Source organism: Echinops telfairi, unplaced genomic scaffold, assembly GCF_000313985.2.
Source record: "Echinops telfairi isolate 266 unplaced genomic scaffold, ASM31398v2 ScPeMD7_44;HRSCAF=162, whole genome shotgun sequence".
Lineage (NCBI taxonomy): Eukaryota > Metazoa > Chordata > Mammalia > Afrosoricida > Tenrecidae > Echinops > Echinops telfairi.
The window spans coordinates 1,683,326-1,704,426 of NW_022103942.1; the positions used below are offsets into that span (position 1 = coordinate 1,683,326).

Here is a 21,101-nt window from a genome sequence, read left to right on the forward strand (position 1 = left end):
TACTGGATTTATCTATCCTGAATTTCATATACAGAAAAATATTTTAAGAGGTATTGGCCTATGTACACATATTTATATGGCAATACACTGAGGTAGGGGAAGGACTTTGGGCCTCTGCTCATACCGTCCCTCAATACAAGAACACTTTGTTCTAACAAATCGGCAGTCTGAGATGTTCACCCTCGGGACACAATTGCTGAAGACAAAACGGGTGCATAAGCAAATGTGGTAAAGAAGGTGGATGGTGCCCATCTGGGGTCTTAAAGGCATGAAGTTACACAAGCCGCCATTCAGCAGAGAAGAAACAAGTCCACATAGGAAGACGCACACAGCCAGTGCGATCATGAGGAGTCATAGGGACCAGGTAATAGGCATCAGCAAACACATAACAAACAAACAAAAACATATTGTTGAGCATGAGAGGGGCTGGAGCAAAGATTTAAAGCCCATCTGTAGACAATGGAACAATCTCCCCACAGAGGGGCCACAGGGAAGGGATGAGTCAACCAGGTGCAGTAAAGCACTGATGAAACACAATATTCCTCTGGCTCCTTGAGGCTTCCTCACCCTCCACTACCATGACCCCAGTGCTGCTTCTCAATTCAGACTAGACTGGAACATGTACACAGGTATAGATAAGACATGGGAGGTCAGGACACACAGAATTCAGGAACAGGAGTGGGAATAGTGATACCAGAAGGGTAGGGTGAAGAGGAGGAGAGTAAGGGCAAAAGGGGAAACCGATTACAATGATCGACACATAACCATAAATACACCCCTCTCCAGGGGGAAGAACAACAGAAAACATGGGGGAAGGGTGACAGCAGTTGGTGTGAGATATGACAATAAAAACAATGTACAATCTATCAAGGGGTTATGAGGGTGGTGAGAAGGAGGAGGAAAAAAGAGGAGCTGATACCAAGGGCTCAATAGAAAGTAAATGTCTAGAAAAAAATGAAGGCAACGTATGTACAAATTCACCTGATGCAAACGAAGTATGGGTTGTGACAAGAGTTGTAAGAGTCCCCAATAAAATGATATTTTAATAATAAAAAAACTAACAACATTAATAAAGTAAGAAAAGATAACCTCAATTGGAAAGAAGGCAGAAAACATTAAAAACTAGAACAAATTTTAAATGGATCAGAAGAGAGATCAAATGATAAGGTGCTAAAGTTTAACCTAACTGCATCAGCAATAATCCACTTTACGAAAAAAAAATTAAAAAATAATCCACTTTCCAATACATTCTGCTTGATAGCAAGACTATTCACATCTTTAGTCTATGGTCAGAGGGGATTCACTAGAGCAATGGCTCTCAACCTTCCTAATGCTGTGACTCTTTAATACAGTTCCTCATGTTGTGGTGACCCCCCCAACCATAAAATGATTTTTGTTGCTACTTCATAACTGTAATTTTGCTACTGTTATGAAGAGAGAAAGGGTCATTCGACCCCCAAAGGGGTCCCGACCCACAGGTTGAGAACCGCTGCACTAGAGACTTAATCCACATGTATTTCCCTTCACTTTTTATTAACGCTAAAACAATTTTAAAATAGGTCAAAAGGGAGACCAAATGAAAAGATAATACATTTTAACCTAAGTCTGTTCTAATAGATTTTATCATGCTCTCTGTCTGATAACAAAGGTATCTTGCCTCCCTCAACTATGATCAAAGGGATTCACCTAAGGCTTAATCCATGTGTGGACCTGTCAGCTCTTCTTCAGCCCTGTGTCCACTCACTCCACTTCCTTACAAATTCCTGACACATAACTCCCCTCTTCAGTTTCCTAACAACTCAATCCAAAGTGACTGTGCTCTCAGTTCAAGTACTTCTGAGTGTGTAGCGCTTTCCTTGGTTCCTACCACCACTCTGAGCCTGTAGAGCATGCCACAGGTGGTGTTGTGCACAGAGAAATTAATGCCACATGTGTGAAAGCCACCCATTTAGGTGGCCTGAGAATGCTTCAGAGACATGATCCTCTTTGAGAGAGAAGCACCCTATAAATACTACACTTCCATTTAAGATTGATTCAGAGTTCGAGGATACGGATATATGAATCTATTTCTCTCCAGAGGTGGGGAGATGTTAAGGTGGTCTACCACATTGTCTCTGTTACAGAGAGGAAGGCTATATCCCCAGTAACTACGTCACTGAAGCAGAAGACTCCATAGAAATGTATGAGTAAGTATGCTTATGTTCTCAGCACACAATCTTTCCTGAGAAACAAAATAGGGCCTTTATCTTTTTCATAATTTCCCCATGATTTTACGTTTTAGGATACAGGTTTCCCGCACTGTCTGAAAGTCCACCTTGTTCCTGCAACCTTTTATAAGCTGAAATGTCCTGTAGTGAAGGAGCAATGACCATCAACTAATCTGAGAACAAAACTTGAGCCTTCCCAAATAACCTACCAAATAGCACAGAAAACCTAAAACTACATTAATGTACTACGTGTTCACAGATACAATTCAAAGCAATGGCCTTTTGCCGCTGAGACGCTGAGTGTCGTTCTGGGGGTAGGCGCTTGGGGCCTCAGTCTCGCAACTGTGGATGAGCACTGCCTCTCTAAAGGACTTCCAGCAAAACAAATGCTGAAGGCTAGTTTAGCTTTTTGTCGGGTTTTTTTAGTAAAAGCAAAAATCCTCTTTGCTTTTTTCGGGTAGTAAAAACAGGTACAAATGTAGATCGTGGGCATGGTGCTTGGTAAAGTAGAGGGGCAATGGAAAAGAGGAAGGCCTTCAGGAGATGGATGGACAGTGTCTGCGAGACTGGGCTCAAGCATAAGCGTAGGAACTAGTGTGGGGAAGGTGCCGGAGGGGCTGTGTTTCTTTTTGTTGTGCTATGGGTCAGAACCGACTGGAGGGCAGCTAACAACAGCAGCAATGTAGGTCTTTTAAAGATGCTGCGTGGTGGGGAATGAACTGGCAAGAATTGGGGGTGCATGCACCTATTGAAATCAGACTTAAAAAAAATTAGTGCCAATTGGATCAAAGGGTGCTCCCACCACAAGTTACTCTCGGTCTCTTATCTTCACCCCCCAAACCCTCTCTTTCTGAGAGCTGGTGAGGTCACCATCCCAACCCTCAGATCCAGAGGAACCAAAGTTCAGGGCCTGATAGAAAGCACTTCAGAGGGTAAAAATCTCAACTTGTACCGTTGTCCTTTTCTAGATAACCATGGAAGAGAACTGGCCTTGAGGGTCTGTTCCTTTCATCCTCCACTGTCCCTTCTATGAACATTTAGCGCCACCTGGGGTTGGGAAGTGCATATGATCCCAGCCCACTGCTTTTGAGTTGCTTCCACCTCATAGTGACCCTACAGGGCAGAGTAGAACGGCCTCAGAGGGTTTCAAGGCATCAAATCTTTTTTTTTAAGAAAACATTTATTAAGTTTTAAACAGTACAAGGCCAAGACAACTACAGGGATATCTCATCTGGATGAGGGAGACCATTCGCATGAGGTCATAACGGGGTCCAAGGTTGTGCTGAGATATAGAGCTTTAAAAAGGCTATGAGAGGTCAAAGAAAAACGTCACAACATGGTTGGTGGAGTTACTGGTGGGACTCCCAGAGCGGCATTGAGGTCACGATTGGTACACATACATTATGTTAGATAGGAGGTTACAATATTGGTGCAGGGGGACATCTCAAATCTTTACAGAAGCAGGTTGTTACAACTTTCTCCCATGGAGCAGTTGGTGAGCTCTAACCAACACACTTTAGATTAGCAGTCCCAAGTGTTTAACCACTGAGCCACCAGGGCTCCTCCAAGCACATGACCCCAGCCCACTTCTACTGAGTCAATTCTAACTCATAGTGACCCTAGTGAACAGAGCAGAACTGCCCCTTTGGGTTTTAGAGACTACATATCTGTAGGGGAGCAGACAGCCTTATCTTTCTCCCTGGGAATGACTGTTGGTTTCTAACTGCTGACCTTACCTTTAGCAACCCACTCCACCACTGGGTTCCTTAGGCACATGATAGGTACTCACTAAATGGGGTTTGGATACAATCATATCAATGTGAACGGGGGTGGGGGTGGGGGCGGCGAGTGGAGCCTAAGTCCATCTGTAGATAATTGGACATTCCCTCACTGAAGGGTCACAAGGAAGGCACCAGTCATCCAGGGTGCAATACAGCACTGACAAAACCCTCAACATTCCTCTAGTTCTTTGATGCTTCCTCCTCCCACTATCATGACACCAGTTCTACACTACAAAGCTGACTAGAGCAGAGCATGTACACTGGTACAGATAAGGGTTCTTGACACACGGACTCCAGGACAGATAAATCCTTCAGTAACAGTAATAGAAGTAGTGATACCATGAGGGTAGGGGGAAGGTGGGGAGACAAGGGGGAGAAAAGGAGAACCGATTGCAAGGATCTATGTATAATCCCCCACCCCCACCCTGGGGGACAAACAACAGAAACAACGTGGGTAAAGGGAGACAGCGGATGGTGTAAGATATGGAAACAATAATTTATAAATTGTCAAGGGTTCACGAGAGTGGGAGGGTTGGGGAGGGAGGGGAAAAAAGAGGAGCTGATACCAAGGGCTCAAGTCGAAAGACAATGTTTTGAAAATGATGACAACATATGTAAAAATGTGCTTGACACAATGGATGTATGGATTGTTATAAGAGCTGTAAGAATCCCCGATAAAATGATTTATAAATAAAACAATTGAGGTTTGGGTAAATGGATCGAAACCTTGTCATGGACTAGCCCTGGAGGTGGCTCTAAAGTGCTTACTCCAGGGTTTAGGAGCAATGCACACTCTTCCCCTTGGCAGGTGGTATTCCAAGCACATGACTCGGAGTCAAGCAGAGCAGCTGCTAAAGCAAGAGGTAAGTGGGGGACCACAAGTCAATATGATGGAAGACGAACAGCCTTCTCTTTGCACAGTCAGCAGGGATAAGGCACCATGCTATGGAGTCTCGACTCCATGGTTCAGTATCAAAAGCCATGAGGACCTTGGCAATACAATCAGGAGGTCGATGTCCTCTCAGGTTTGGGCAGGTGCAGTGCAGGTATGCGTCCTCCTTCCCCCTCCAGTCTGTTTCTTTTTCATTGTTTCAGGGCAAAGAAGGAGGTTTCATTGTCAGAGACTCCAGCAAAGCTGGAAAATACACTGTATCTGTGTTTGCTAAATCTACAGGGTAAGTGCTTCTGCTCCAAGGCCCTGCTGAGAAAAGCAAGGGGGTCCCCGCCCAACAGCTCAATGGTGGGCCCCTCCTCAGCCCTCTGCCCCTTCCGCTCAAAGCGAATCGCAGTTCACTTCTTGGGTCCCACTGGCTCTGGTTCCCAAGTTGCTGACCAAGCATTCACTTCCTCAGGGACCCTCAAGGGGTGATACGCCATTATGTTGTGTGCTCCACACCTCAGAGCCAGTACTACCTGGCTGAGAAGCACCTATTCAGCACCATCCCCGAGCTCATTAACTACCATCAGCATAACTCTGCAGGTGAGTCAGGGGCAACCGAAAAGAAAGATGGTACAAAAACCTAGAGAAGCCATCTGGTGAGGACATGGTGGTGAGGGGCAAGAATAAGCCTCCCAGGGCATATAAACTCTTAGAAGGCTGGCCAGAGGTCAACTCACAAAAACCATATTGCCAGTGAGTTGACCAACCCTATAGGACAGAATCGAGCTGTTCCATCAGGTTTCCAAGGCTGTCAGTCTTTATAGAAGTAGACGGCCTCAGCTTTCTCCATGGGGTGACTGGTGAATTCAAACTGCCCCCTTTTCAATTAGCAGCCCAACACTTAAAGCCCACTGTGCCACAGAGACAGAGCTGACACCCAGTAGGAACTGACTTCTTTCCCCAAACTGAGCAGTTGATTGAAATGCTCACTGCCTGAGGAAGCACCTTACTAACCAAGGGAGGTTTAAGACAAGAGAGACCAGTGGGAGATGTGAGTTCCTACTCTGTGCTCAGACATCTCCTCGGGTCTAGCCTGGCAATCGGCTTCCGAAAACTCAGCCAATGAAAACCCTATAAGGAAACAGAAAAGCAAAGAAAATCCTATGGAGAACCGCTCTACACCCGGGAAGAGACCTGCCAATAACTAGAAAAATGAGAGAGAGAGAGAGAGAGAGATGGGTTGAGTGATAGACTGATTAGCGAGCACATTGATGATGGGAAAATCCTCACTGAGAATATGATTTGAGCGAAGTCTTAGCTAGGAAGTAGGGGGATAGGTGGGAACTTTGAAAAGTTTTTTTTGGGTGGTGGTAATTCCATTCTCTTTTAATTTACATTTTTGATGTCCACCCCCTTGTATTGAATTGGGGAAGGGGATGTATTTTAATTCTCTTTTCCTCTCTTTTGGTCCACGAAAACCCTTGCGAGAGGAGAAGCTGCCCTCAAGTGTGGTTTTGTGGAGATTTTCTAGAAAAATGCACATCAGAAGGGTGAGGTTTTAAGTGAGGATATGTGAGGCATTGCCCTGTAGATTATACCAGCTGCATGACCTCTCTCTGTTTCAGGTCTCATATCCAGGCTGAAATACCCCGTGTCTCAACAAAACAAGAATGCACCTTCCACTGCAGGCCTGGGCTACGGTAACTACTTGTTTCTCTGGGATATAGGATGGGCTAGCCCAGAGGTTGGCCCACTGAGGCTTGAGGGCCATATGTGGCTCTCTCAGTATGTCCCTGTGGCTCTGAAGTCAAATGGGAAAAAATTTAAAGGCTATTATGCAGCTAATGGTGATTTAATTTGTTTGTAAAAATCTACTTATGACTCACGAATAAATTTTAAATTGTTGTGAGGGACAGGGTTGGCCCTTTCATCTCAAAAGTTTGTTCACCCCTGGGCTAGCCAGTTGCAAGGACAGTATTTGAGGAACCAAATTAGACCTTAAGTCGGTGAGTGTCCTTGCAGTGCACAACTCAGCACCAGCTACCTCAAGGAAGGTTAAAACAGTCAAGCAAGAGGAAGGGGGAACAGTGCTGTTACATTGTGAAGCTTGTAATCAATGTCATAAAACAAAATGTGTATGAGCTGTTGAGTAGAAAACCCAATTTTCTCTATAAATGCTCACCCAACTCTCTCTCACCTCTCTCTCTCTCTCTCTCTCTCTCTCTCTCTCCATGAACAAGGTAGATTTCCATACATTTAGGCTTTTCAAAATTTGTCTTGGCAATAGTTTGTACTTTTTCTTGCAGATTTTAATAGTTTGTTCCCTAAATATTTTATGTTTTAGGTGCTATTGTTAATGGTGGTGTTTTTTTAAATCATTTTTGGCTGGTGTTCGTGAAAATACACACAGCAGAGCATACTCCCATTCAACAATTTGTGCATGTGCAATTCAGTGACATTGTGTTCTTCAAGTTGTGCAACTATTATCACCCTCCTTTTCCGAATTGCTCTTCTCCCATTATCATGAACTAGTTACTCCTGAGCTTCCTGTCTAATCTCATAAAGGGACTTTTGAGGGCCTGTCTAATCTATCTTCTCGCCTCGTAAGGCAGTCCAACTGGCACCTACAATTCCCATGTCCCTCCAACTATTAACGTTCCATGTCTGAGAACTTTATTTCACTAGTTTTCTATTTCTATATCAGCAAGGATTCTTTATCTGTAGATGAATTCCATATACCATACATAACTCTCAAAGTATCATACCAAGATTTTGTTGTTATAGGATCATGGGAAATAGATCCAAAGGACCTGACATTCTTGAAGGAGCTGGGGACTGGACAGTTTGGCGTAGTGAAGTATGGGAAGTGGAGAGGCCAATATGATGTGGCCATCAAGATGATCAAAGAAGGCTCCATGTCCGAGGATGAGTTCATTGAAGAAGCCAAAGTCATGATGTGAGTTATAACTCAAAGCCAACTGTCCAACCAGTTTTGGCACCTCAAAATGACCAGGAGATCATACTGTGGTTTAAGGTGACTTCCAGTGAGAGAGATTTGGGGCCAGGGCCTGAAGTCAACCTTTCAACTATGAGTCCTAACAATAATCATTTTTCTACCTTCGATATTGGTTGAAAATAGTATTGATCATGGGTATGTACCATTTTAGTAGCACTTGAAGGTCAACTCAACTCACTACCATTTCAACCCTATAGGACAAAGTTGAACTGCTCCTGTGAATTTCTGAGCCTGTAACTGTTTACAGGAGTAGAAAGTCCCGTCTTTTTTCAGTGGTTCAGTTGGTGGTTTTGAACTACTGACCTTGCAGTGCCCAATTTGTAACCACTGCACCACCAAGACTCCTTCACCTTTGAGGGTAGACGTAGAGAGCTAGACTATGAAATCAAAGAATGATTCTAATTTAGCCGTAGTGTTCATTCAGCTCTGAACTTGTTTCCTCGTCTGTTGATGGGCTGAGATTCCTTGCTTCACTCTCACATATTGGTGTGTGGTGTTTGGAGTGGGAAAGAGAGAAGTAAACTTGCTATCTGGTGTCCACTTGGTGCTCTACTTCTAGGACAACCCTTTTTCCCCCCAACCCCTTTATGACTAATATGTAGAGTCAGAAGAGGACTGGTTGATTGCCTTCTCTATAGGAATCTCTCCCATGAGAAGCTGGTGCAGTTGTATGGCGTCTGTACCAAGCAGCGCCCTATCTTCATTATTACCGAGTACATGGCCAATGGCTGCCTCCTGAACTACCTGCGGGAGATGCGCCACCGCTTCCAGAATCAGCAGCTGCTGGAGATGTGCAAGGATGTCTGTGAAGCCATGGAGTATCTGGAGTCAAAGCAATTCCTTCACCGAGACCTGGTGGGACCTCAGGATGATTGACCTGGGACCAAGGGCTGAGGGAATCAGAGTACCAGTGGAAACTAGCCCAAGGGGAGGGCTAATGGTGCCACCATTTAGAAAAATTAAAGTTAGTTGTGCCTCTACCCCATTGGTGAGCCAGTCAAGTAACTCTAAGCCATCACTTAGGAGGCATTTCACATTAAAAACAACAGCAGCAGCAGCATATACAACTAAAGTTTCCAGTTTCTATTGCAAATTGGGACTACCATATCACACTAGGGCCAGTATTCTTACAGACCACGCAAGCAGGCACATGGAGCTGTCTGTTTTAGATAGCTCTCTCATTTCCTGCAATCAACACCCACCCCACTCCACGCTATTGCTTTACTTGACTGACCCCTAACGGTAGCAGAGTTTGTGTCCCTCTATTTGTTTCAGCCAGACCAAAGCTCAAATTGCCCCTCCTCCCATTGGCAGGAAAGCAAAACAAAGCAACCACAAAGTTCTCCTCAATCTCCCTTAATTCTCTCAGCCTTTCAGGAAAGGGATGGGTGGCATGGAATGGCTGTGTGAATGAAATCATTCTGCACAGCCTCCGAACTTATAGTGAGCAGCAAAAAATGCATCACAATGTCTTAGTGGCATCAACGGACTCCTCTTAGGTGATGAGGTGTCTAGTTGAAAGAAGCTCCCGAAGCTTCATTCCACCAATGGGCAGAAGCTTTATGCCTTTAACCTGTGGGCGAAGAACCAATTCTCACTGGTGTTTGTTGCACTGCAGGCTGCTCGGAACTGTTTGGTAAATGACCAAGGAGTGGTTAAAGTATCTGACTTTGGCCTGTCCAGGTAAGTGTGCCTTTTTCATCATTCCCTTACAAAGGCTGAGGAGATATTCTCATGCTTAATCCCTCCTGTTCCTTTCTTTCTGGTCCTTCTCAGTCTAGTGTTTTCTACCATCTTCTTTTTTCTTTTCTCCCTGTGAAGTATATAAGGTACTTCCCTCTCATCCTTTGGGTTTCTTCTGTATCTCTCTCTTCTTTCGCCCTTTCTCTCTGCCCCCTCTGTTACCTTACTCTCCCAACGCCTTATCTTGATCTGATCATCCTGTTGACTTGGGCTCCATCCCTTCTTTAATAATCTGTCTAATTCCCACTAGCAGTGGCTGAACAGACGGAAGGGAAGAAGAACAGGAAATGGAAAGGGGGATAGAGATGAGGGAGGGAGGGAGTGGCACCTCTTAGATTTTTTCCCTTTCATTCTTCCTATAACCACAATGTTGAAATGAAAGACTAAATCAGATATGGAAGAAGATCATTTACATTAGTAAAAGACACTGGTTGGTCAGCAGAGCCTTTTGAGAAACCCTGTAAGTGTGTCTTTGTGAAGCTTGAGACTGTGCCAAGAAAACTTAAGGAAGTATCAAGCTCTTCAAATCCTAACTGTAACACATCCTGAATCCCTTGCAGGTATGTTCTAGATGATGAATATACAAGCTCAGTAGGCTCCAAATTTCCAGTCCGGTGGTCTCCACCAGAAGTCCTTATGTATAGCAAATTCAGCAGCAAATCTGACATTTGGGCTTTTGGTAAGTGGATAAGATTGTACACGTCATACACCCCAAAGGAAGAGGAACCCAAAGGAAAAGGAAATTCCCACTTGGCCGCTTTCAGAAGAGAGACTGTCTTTGCTTTCATTCATCCAGTTCTCAGGAAGTACCTTCCATGGGTTGGGCATTTTGGGCATGGCTGGGGATATCCACCGTGAAGTCTTACGATCTCTGTCTTCTTAGAACTTACAATATATTGGAATAAATAAACAATTCATTCAGTATTCTATGCTTTTCTGAATGCTAATTAAATAAACAGGAGCCGTGGCACAACAGTGGTTAAGAGCTTGGCTGCTAATTGAAAGCTTGGTGGTTTGAACCCAGTTACCTTTGCTGGAGCAAGATATGGTAGTCTGCTTCTTGAAAGATTACAGTCCTGGAAACTCAATGGGGCTGTTCTACTTTGTCTGATAGAGTCGCTATGAGTTGGAATCAACTCAAGGGAACCAGCTGTGGTTAATTATATATACCAGAGACTGACAACTCCTATAAGGACAAAGACGAAGAAGATGCTGTCCCTCTCCTACCCAAAAATCCTATTGCCATCGCGTCCATTTAGACTCATAATGGCCCTATGTGTTGCCGAGTAGAATTGCTCCACAGAGTTTTCTTGGCTGTTTTTTTTTTTCTTCCACTGAAACAGATCACCAGGCTTTTCTTCTGTGGTACTACTGGGTGGATTCAAGCTGCCAACTTTTAGATTAGTAATCCAAACCAAACCCACTGTCATTGACTTCAAATCCACCAGCCACTCTGTAGGAGACACAAGAGGCAATCCACTTCTATAAAGATTTACATCTTGGAAACTGTTGAGGGCAGTGCTACCCTGTCTTAGAGGGTCAGAATGAGTTGAGTCAGTATTCACTACTACTCAATGCCACTGAGTCCATTCCAAGTCAGAGTGACCCTATTGGACAGAAAAGAACTGCTCCTATGGGTTTCTGAGACTGTAACTCTTTACAGGAGTAGAATGCCTCATCTTTCTCTGGTGGAGTGGCTGGTGGTTTTGAACTGCTGACCTTGCAGTTAGCAGCACAACCTGTAACCACTACACCACCAAGGTTCTTCTGTCGGTTTAGTGGTCAAATGTGAACCATTTGTACAACTTAGGGACCTTGTCCCTGTCATAGAAGAGATAATAGTCCACAATTACTCTGATGACCATGCTGTATAGCCAATAGTTGGCACAAGTTTGTACAGATACAGAAAACACCAAAGGAGGAATAGGTGATTCTAACCTTTGGAGCTAATCTCGAAAGACTGGGACTCTTACTAGCCCTGAACAATGCCAAGCACCTAAATGCATTCTTTTCTTGTCTTGTAGGGGTTTTGATGTGGGAAGTCTACTCTCTGGGGAAGATGCCATATGAGAGGTTTACTAACAGTGAAACTGCAGAACACATTGCCCAAGGCCTACGTCTCTATAGGCCTCATCTGGCTTCAGAGAGGGTATATACCATCATGTACAGCTGCTGGCATGAGGTAAGTGGTTTACTGTCACTTCTCAAATTATATTCTCGAACCTACTTTCCCACGTAACCCAGCCATGTAACCCCCTTCCAAGGCTGCATGTCAGCTGGGCACAGACTAGTAACTGCACACGTTCCTTTACCCCAGCCTGCACCCCAAATTCTCTGATAGCCAGAAGTTTTCCCAGGTCTACCCCAATTCCCACAAGAGTATCATTGTTGTTAGTTGCTGTCATATCGAATGTGACTCCTGGGGACCCCGTGTGTGCTGAGTAGAGCTGCTCCATAGGGTTTCCAAGGATGTGGCCTTTGGAAAGCTGATTGCCAGGGCGGTCTACTGAGGAGCGCCTGGGTGGGTGTGAACAGCCAACCTTTCTGCTAGCAGTTCAAGTGCTTGATCTTTTGTGCCACCCATGGACTCCAGAGTACCACTGCTGTTCATTGTTAGGGGCTGATAAACTGGCTCTGACTCTCAGTGCTTTAGTGTACAATAGAACAGGCTCTATAATGATACAAGAGTGTCCTTAGCAGGCTCCAGTATCAGGTCAGTGCTAGAGAGAGATGGCTGTGGGGCCATATCACCTAGAAAAGCAGGCAACCCAAGTCACCCAGACAAGTGTATGGGCGTGAAAAGTCTTTAAAGTGTATGTTCATTTCTTTGAGAGGCACTGACTCTTTTTTTTTCTTAAAAAGATTTTTTATGCTTTAAAACTTTACACAGTAAATTGGTTTCCCATTCAACAATTCATACGTTGATTACAGTCCCCAAGATGTACTAGCACTCTTCCCACTTCCACCCTCCCTGTGTTTTACCATCATCATTCAACATTCTTTCCTGTTCCTTCTTGCTTTTAAGACTTTTTATCCATAAACAAATGCTATCCTTTTGATTTGATACGGTTGATTTTTCTAAGGAATGTATACCTCTCAGATGTTATTCTTCCCCTCCAATCCGGCACTGACTCTTTTTTCGACTTCTCTGGCTGGCTACCAACATTTTCTATCTTAGGTCCTTAGTAAGAGTACTTTTTAACCCTAATACTGGAAAGGGATATAAAATAAGTAGTACTTAAAAAAAAATACACTGTGTGTGGGGTGTAGTGTTTGGGGAATAAGAAACCAGTCTCACTATTATTAAATGTTTCACTCTTCTCACAGTGGGTTCTTTGAGAGGTGCTTTCTCTACTTTTCAGTAGCTGTTTTTTTAAATTTTCAAAACTTTTAGTATGTTAAAAATTGTTTAAAAATCATGTTATTGGGGCTCATACAGCTCTTATCACAACCCATACATACATCCATTGTGTCAAGCACCTTTGTGCATATGTTGCCATCATCATTTTCAATAGTTGCTACTTGAGCCCTGATATCAGCTCCCATTTTCCCCCTTCCCCACCCTCCCTGCCTCATGAACCCTTGATAATTTATTTATTTTTTCATGTCTTACACCGACCACTGTCTCCCTTAACCCATATGTAGATCATTGTGATCAGTTCCCCGTTTCTCCCCTTTACCCTCCTGATATCACTACTCTCATTATTGGTCTGAGGGGTTTATCTGTCCTGAATTCCCTGTGTTTCGAGCTCTTATCTGTACCAGTGTACATACTCTGGTCTAGCTGGATTTGTAAGGTGGAATTGGGTTCATGATAGTGGGCAGGAAGCATTAAAGAACTAGAGGAAAGTTTTTTAAAAATCATTTTGTTGGGGGTTCGTACAATTCTTATCACAATCCATACATCTATCCATTGTGTCAAGCACATTTGTACATTTGTTGCCATCATCATTCTCAAAATATTTGCCTTCTACTTGAGCCCTTAATATCCGCTCCTCATTTTCCCCCTCCCTCCCCATACCCCCTCCATCATGAAGCCTTCATAATTCATAAATTATTATTTTGTCATATATTACACTGTCTGACGTCTCCTCCCGCCCTCTTCTCTGCTGTCCATCCCCCAGGGAGGAGGCTATACGTAGATTCTTGTCATCGGTTCCCCCTTTCCACCCCACATTCCCTCCACTCTCCATGCATCACCACTCTCACTACTGGTCCTGAAGGGGTCATCTGTCCTGGGTTCCCTGTGTTTCTAGTTGCTATTTGTACCAATGTACATCCTCTGGTCTAGCCAGATTTGCAAGGTAGAATTGGGATCATGATAGTGGCGGGGGTGGGGTGGGGTGGGGAAGCATTTAAGAACTAGAGGAAAGTTTTATGTTTCATCTTTGCTACCCTGCACCCTGATTGGCTCATCTCTTCTCCACAACCCTTCAGTAAGGGGGTGTCCAGTTGCCTACCGATGGGCTTTGAGTCTCCACTCTGCACTCACCCTCATTTACAATGATATGATTTTTTGTTCTTTGATGCTTGATACCTGATCCCTTTGACAGCTCATGGTCACACAGGCTGGTGTGCTTCTTCTATGTGGGCTTTGTTGCTTCTGAGCTAGATGGGCGCTTGTTTATCTTCAGAACTAGAGGAAAGTTTTATGTTTCATGGGTGCTATACTGCACCCTGACTGGCTCGCCTCTTCCTTGTGACCCTTCTGTAAGGGGATGTCCAATTGTCTACAGATGGGCTTTGGGTCTCCACTATGCGATCCTCCTCATTCACACCGATAGGATTTTTTGTTCTGGGTTTTTCAGTAGCTTTTTGGAAACCTTAACTTGACAGCCAAAATCTCTTGTGGGTGTAATGTGCCACTCTCTTAATTCTGCCCCCCACAAGAAACTAGACAGATAATGTCCAACAGATACATATGCGCATCCGAAGATCTCTCGGTGAGATGAAGAGTGGGTATCTGGAGGCAAAACGTGGCTCCTTGCCCTCAAATAGCAGAGGTCACAAGGAAAGTGTGAAGAAAGGAAGAACCTCTTGGAAGGATTTCCCTTCTCTCTCTCCTCAACAGGCAGGGTTAAGGGGGACCAGCTACACTCCTTCACATCTAGGTCGCCATCACTCTGCTAGTGAAAAAAATATTATAGACCAGAACTTTCTCTGTGGCCTGTTTAAAGCCTCCAACAGCAAACACTGCCATTGAGTTGATTCGCTTTGGGCTGGTAGCTGTGAGGTCACCAGTTCAAAGTCACCAACTGCTCTGTGGGAGACAGAAGAGCCTTTATACTAACATAGAGTTACAGTCTCAGAATCCCACAGGGGCATTTCTACTCTGTCCTATAGGGTCACTATGAGTTGGACTGTTTAAAGTAGTTCACAAAATTGAATGAGCATCAGATCCCTCAGGAAGCCTTCAAAATAGATACTGGGCCTATTCACCAGATATTCTAATTATGTCTGGAGTGGAGCACAGAAATTTGTTTGTTATTCCCCTTGGCTATAATATTGATGGAAGCAGACTGTCAGGCCTTTCTTCCTTATCATCATGAATTGGGTTCAAACTGGCATCAACCAAACTCACTCCCATGGAGTCTATTTCAATTCATGATGACTTTATAGGACAGGGTAGAACTGCCCCTGTGGGTTTCCGAGACTGTAACTATTTATATGAGTGAAAAAAGCCTCATCTTTCTCCTGTGGAATGCACTGATTGTTTTGAAATGCTGACTTTGCACTTAGTGGCCCAGCTCATAACCACTATACCACCAAGGCCCTTAAAATGGCTTGAGCCAAGTGCAAACGATTTGTGCTGCACCGAGACCCTCCTGGAAATCCGGGGTTTCTTTTGTTTTAAACTTCTCAAGGAATAGTGAAACCTGAGAGTAACTGATTCAGAGCACAAAGGAATCAATGACCTTTGGGTTCTGACTGACGGAACCCGTGAATATGCCCTGAATTTCCAAATACTCCCAAGGTTTATGGGCTGTGGGTGGCAAAAGGAGCCTCAGTCTATAAGCTGAACAGTATTAAACCGTCTTGGGAGCTCAGGCTCCTTGCTCAGGGACAGCCTGTGATTTTGAAATGTCACTCCCTTTGTTAATTTTAAATATTAACATAGCAACAATGTTTGAAGCCAAACTAAAAAATATTTACAACTTATCAGATTTCAGTTCTTTCAACCACTTACATTTGCTTGGTAGCTGTTTTCTACTTGAGTTTAACATGTAAAATTACAGCCTAGGAAGCGCAATGGGGTAGTTCTGTTGCCACACGGGGTGGCTATGAGTAAGAAATTGACTCCACAGCACCTAACAACAACAACAACAAAACCTGAAATAAGATGGTTGGTATATAATTAGGTAATGAACCTATCCTAAATATTAATCAGTATGTTTGCCAGTATAATTTGTAAACTATTCTTATATCTGGGCTATTAGCAAATAAAATGGGAACAAGGGCTTTATGGAGAACCTGTATTTTTTTCTTTTTTCATTTCTCGACAGGGTATGCTGTTAGACATATTAAACTTTGTTGCATAATTAGTGCATTTTTCTTGATTGCTCCAGCCCACTGTAACCCTCTTTTGCTTTGATTTTAGAAAGCAGATGAACGTCCCACTTTCAGAACTCTTCTGAGCAACATTCTCGATGCCATGGATGAAGAATCCTGAGCTGGTCAATAAGCTTCTTAGTTCTCCACAAACCCTGATTTCACTTTCTCTGAAGAAAGCCTAGGCTTTCTGGTCCTGGGGCCTTTATGTTCCCACTGTGTACACAAAAGGCCTCTCTTTACACCTGGGAAAGCCTCTCTGATTCCACTGAAAACAAAGGCCGAAGAATTATTTTCTGCCTGGTATTGTGCCCACTCCCCGGAAATTTCTCAAGGTTATTAAAACAGACTGACTTTGGAATGGAAACATTTGGGGATGGGTGAGGAGAGAGGGGTGTAAATAGCCTTCTCTCAAAAAGTCCAAGAACATTTGGGGTAGGCATTAGAGCTTGGGGAGGTGGGAGGCAGGGTCAGAACTTCGCAAGAATAAAAACGGGAGGGGAGGACGTTTTTGATAAAATAAAATTACTATAAACCTTGAAGGCGTCTCTCTGGGTTCATCACAGCCTCCCCAAAGCGCCTATCTCAGTATGCCCCTTCCTTGGTATTGGGTCGATGCATTCCTGCACTGAGAATGCCGCAGGCTGGGCATCCAACCCCTCAAGGTCTTAAAAGAATTCCAAGCCAAAGCAGTGTGGGGCACACAGAATGACATGAAATATTAGGATGAATCCAAAAGTTAAGGCTAGATTTGGCTAGGGCTTTCTTCCTTAGGTCAAGAGGGAGAAATCCCCTCCAAAAAGTAGAGGGAGGGGCCAACGATGATTAAGAGGGCTAAGGAGATTCTGCGCGCCTAACTACGGTGGCTGCGAAAGCCCGGGGGCCTTGGAAGCGGCCAGAGGGGCGGGGCTTGTCGGACGGCGGCCCACGTGGTCTGAAGTAAAGAAAGCCACAATTGTTTCCTTTTGCGCGGTAACTTCTTGCCAGCGCCCCAGAGGCCCTGGGCTTCACGTCCTACACAGTCAAGGCACAGGAGGAGCGCCGCCCAGGGCCGCGGGCAGACCCTCCAGCAGGCCAGAACTGGGAGACGTGGCTGGGGCAGGCGGCGGCGGAGGCGGCGGGAAGCCAGCCGAGCAGCCACGAGGGGCGGTCTCGCACAGACGCAGTGCGCTCCCGGAGGGGGGGCGGGGCGGGAGGGGCGGTCCTTAAGCCGGTGGGTTGTGCTTCCGGTTCCGTCGCGAAGACACGTGAAGGTCGCTGAGTTGGTGCGGAGTTGCTCTGGGTTCGCGTGGTGGCGCTGGGATGGATTCCTCCTCGTCTTCCTCTGCGGCCGGTTTGGGTAGCTTGGACCCCCAGTTGCAGCATTTCATCGAAGTGGAGACGCAGAAGCAGCGCTTTCAACAGCTGGTGCATCAGATGACTGAACTTTGTTGGGTGAGGATCTCGGGGCTGGGATTTGGCCACTTTACCCACTTTCCCTCTCCCCTGACCCCAGAGACCCAGGACATCATCGGAGATTCGGGAGAGGGAGGACCCAGCAGCACTGTCTTACGTTCTTTAGATTCCTGATAAGGGTCCCTCCACTTCTAGGGGTGTCACTCCGGACCTCGGTTTTGTTGGGACAGCGGATTGAGGAATCAAAGAAACTTAGGCCACTGCTGCACCCGACCCTGTCACCTGAGATGGGCGCTGACTAGTGCTGGTCACCGTGGGAAACTAGATCATTTAGTTCTGGGATTTTCATTTTAAAAGCCCAAGTACCACAGGGGCAGTGAATCTGCTATTCCTGAAGTTCTCAAGGTTTATCTTGATTGCCCCAGTGGCTCTATCAAGCCAACTACTAGCCTAAAAGTGGCGTAATTTCTCCCCCATTGTACACACTCCGTTGCCTTGTTGGATGGTTGTGTAACACCAAGCCCCTGTGGGTCTGAAGGTTGAGGAAGTTGAGTATGGCACTGAGGGGACTTTGGCAAAAGGGTGGAAGGCATTTGCAGCTTGGGATCAAAGTGCCCAGACTGCCAAGGAAGGCTGTACTCCCCACAGAAGTCAGAGGCCAAGAATAACTTTCCCTGGAATTGGAAGGGCAGAGGCTCGAGGACACTCAGCAGATACTAATGGAACGAAATTCCTTCGAATTACTGAAATTGGAACTATAATACAGTCATCGCCTTCTGCACTCCCTTTCCCCATAAACTTTAATGTTCTGGCTGGACCATGATCCTCAACAAAGGCTTGCTTTCACCAGAGTGGTGGAATTAATATTTTTTAATCCTGTGATGAATTGAAAGTTGGGTCAGAGCTTGGTTAAGTACGCCTTTAAGAATCTGTAAGGTATGGGCCCTTCGGGAAATTTTAGAGAATTTCCCACTCCATTTGAGAGGGTTTAAGAACCTCTAGCTTAAATAAACAAGATTCCAGAATCTCAGGCCATAGATTCACACCCAATATGGTAAGTTTTGAGAGGCTGGGTTGCTGCCAAAATTTACCTTTTTGCCCTGCAGTTAACCTGAAGGCATTTCATGCAAGCAGAATTAAGGTTAGAACCAAAGGCTGATCTCAGCAGTACCGAATTCAAAGAAGGACTATGTCACATATTTTGCCGTTTTTCTGGCTTACAATTTTGGGCAAAATACCTCTGTGTGACACAGTGGCTGCATTAAGGGGCTTGGGCATAGGAACAATTGTGAGGATGGCACAGTATTTTGTTCTGTTGTGCATTGGGTCGCTATGGGCCGGAGTCAATTTGATGGCGCCTAATAACACCACCGCCACCTCTGAGGTTTAGTAATATGGTGAAACCTGTGAAAGCCAAAACTTGATGGTACTGCCTTGTTTTACGGAATCACACAAGTTTTCTGCCTTTAGACAGGGTCTTACCACTTTTCTAATGTGCTGTTAGTGGAAAGGATTTAATTTTCCTTCTCTTGACAGGTTATCCCCTCACCCAGTTTACAGCTTTTGCTGGAATGATAGTATCTGTTCCACAGCCTTGTGAAAATGTAATGTACGGCTATAGAGAACAGTTGGACCCATGGTAAACTGCTGAGTGTTTAGTTTGCTTACTGTCAGATGCTATTCTTAGGTGACGTTTTCTCTCTAATGAGTAAGTAACCTCTCCTATTCCCCACACCACGTTCCCTTTGTGATTATGTGTCTTGTCCCGAGCAGGAGAAGTGCATGGACAAACCTGGGCCAAAGTTGGACAATCGGGCTGAGGCCTGTTTTGTGAACTGTGTTGAGCGGTTCATCGATACAAGCCAATTCATCTTGAATCGACTGGAACAGACCCAGAAATCCAAGCCAGCCTTCTCAGAAAGCCTTTCTGACTGATCTCAGCATTACCTCTGTGGAAAACAAATGAAGTTCAAGAAACGAGCTGTTGATGGGATTGTTGAAGCCAAGGTTATGGGGGATTAGTGACTTCCACCTTTCCTTACTTTGGGGACATTTAGTCATCTGAGAATGAACAAAGACCGCGTGTGTGTGTGTGTGTGTGTGTGTGTGTGTGTGTGTGTGTGTTTTGATGCCTTACATGTATCAGTCGTGGGTGGTTTTTTATTTTGTTTTTTAACTAAATGAGTATAAAACTCTTACTAGAATGTATATAACTGCATGTAGGTCTGTGCTTTTCTCCAAAGTCCCGTTAACTGTTTCCTATAATTTGAGAGTGGAACTGCTTTCTGTAATGTGATTGTGGGACCACATGGGTTTTTAAAAAAATCTGCCATTTGTTGTATGGGTTCATTTTTAGATTTCTGGGGAGACAGATTCATCTGTATCAAAAAGGACAGGCATGGGGGGGGGGTTGGTACTCTTTTAACTGTATGCCTCCTTCTCTAGTGTTTGTCAGTACTGGATAAAACATTTGTGGAACATATAGTGTGTACTTCAGTTTTCTTGATGATCGCCTATGAAACACCTGTATGGTCTCTGGAGGCCATACAGGTAGCTTGAGAGTCAAGAGGCCTTTAATTGTGAAGGAACGGAGCCAATGAATATAATTCTCATTTCTAGACAAGGCAGAGTTTTACTCCCTGTATTTTAGGGTACAAAACTTTTCAAAGGTGTGCCCAAAGTAGTTCTAAACATGTAGGCCAGTCAGAAACTAACAGCAGTTTCAGAGAGAGCTGCATGGCTAATGTTAATCAGCATAGATTCCATTTGCTGCATTCTTTTGATCACTCAAATAAAAGCTAAATGATTCAGCTCTGTGATTGAGGCTTTCTGTTTGATTAGCACTTGCAACTCGAGATTTGGTGTGGGCTGGTTAGTCTGTCTGGCTACTTGGTCTGTGTAAGGCATTGCACAACTGTTTGATGGATCCCTGGCTGGTTTATGGGGGGTGGGGGGAATGGTGAGATGAGGAAGAACCTTGAGATGAGATGGGGAGGGAAGGAAGTCAATGCTAAGAGTTAAGCTCCGGCGTGCAGTGAAGAGATGATATTGACTGGATTCCCCTCCACTTACTTCTACTACTGGGGTGTGTAGACCTATAGCACTTTTCAGAGCCTGTAGTGCAAATTCATGAAAATTGGGGAAATACACATTTCTAGACATCTCAGACCCCTGCTTAGCTTTTTCCTATATAAACACTACAAGGAGATTTTATTTTAATGTGCCAGGCATTGTTTTGTTTTGGTGCTAGAGATTGAGTGGGACAGAAAACAAAAGTCCCTGTCCTTGCCCACGCCTACCTTGTAGGAAGAAATGGGCCATAAACATGGTACTAGAACACAGGCTGTGGAGCAAAAACCAGAGAAGGGTGTTAGGGAATGAATAGGTGGGGTGAGTGTCTTATAGAAGAGGACCGATCATTAGAGGAGACCTAAGGAAGGTGGTTTTTCAGCAGAAAGCTGAAGAAGCGAGTGACCCAAGTCACATGGCCACCTAAAAGAATATCTCAAGCAGAGCTAACTGCATATCCA

General features: G+C 44.7%; 2 protein-coding genes across 2 annotated transcripts in view; both read left to right on the top strand.

Annotated features, from left to right (window-relative positions):
* BTK (Bruton tyrosine kinase) overlaps nt 1-16,604 on the top strand; it is a 49,477-nt gene extending 32,873 nt beyond the window's left edge. The window contains exons 9-19 of the mRNA XM_004711181.2: nt 2,124-2,186; nt 4,797-4,851; nt 5,084-5,163; nt 5,341-5,468; nt 6,494-6,568; nt 7,653-7,824; nt 8,523-8,739; nt 9,503-9,567; nt 10,188-10,306; nt 11,652-11,809; nt 16,226-16,604. Of these exons, the coding sequence (XP_004711238.1) occupies nt 2,124-2,186; nt 4,797-4,851; nt 5,084-5,163; nt 5,341-5,468; nt 6,494-6,568; nt 7,653-7,824; nt 8,523-8,739; nt 9,503-9,567; nt 10,188-10,306; nt 11,652-11,809; nt 16,226-16,297 (1,204 nt within the window). The 3' untranslated portion in view covers nt 16,298-16,604. The remainder of the gene's footprint in view (nt 1-2,123; nt 2,187-4,796; nt 4,852-5,083; nt 5,164-5,340; nt 5,469-6,493; nt 6,569-7,652; nt 7,825-8,522; nt 8,740-9,502; nt 9,568-10,187; nt 10,307-11,651; nt 11,810-16,225) is intronic.
* An 831-nt stretch (nt 16,605-17,435) lies between these two features.
* TIMM8A (translocase of inner mitochondrial membrane 8A) lies at nt 17,436-20,381 on the top strand. Its single transcript, XM_004711182.2, has 2 exons — nt 17,436-17,610; nt 19,345-20,381. The coding sequence occupies exons 1-2, from the start codon at nt 17,479-17,481 to the stop codon at nt 19,504-19,506; spliced, it is 294 nt and encodes a 97-aa protein (XP_004711239.1). The 5' UTR covers nt 17,436-17,478; the 3' UTR covers nt 19,507-20,381.
* The last annotated feature ends 720 nt before the right edge of the window (nt 20,382-21,101 follow it).

What these genes read in the sequence shown, in the direction of transcription:
- TIMM8A (XM_004711182.2), top strand. Translation starts at nt 17,479, where the DNA reads ATGGATTCCTCCTCGTCTTCCTCTGCGGCCGGTTTGGGTAGCTTGGAC. An exon ending in AGATGACTGAACTTTGTTGG is followed by an intron (nt 17,611 to 19,344) that starts GTGAGGATCTCG and finishes TGTCCCGAGCAG; the next exon opens with GAGAAGTGCATGGACAAACC.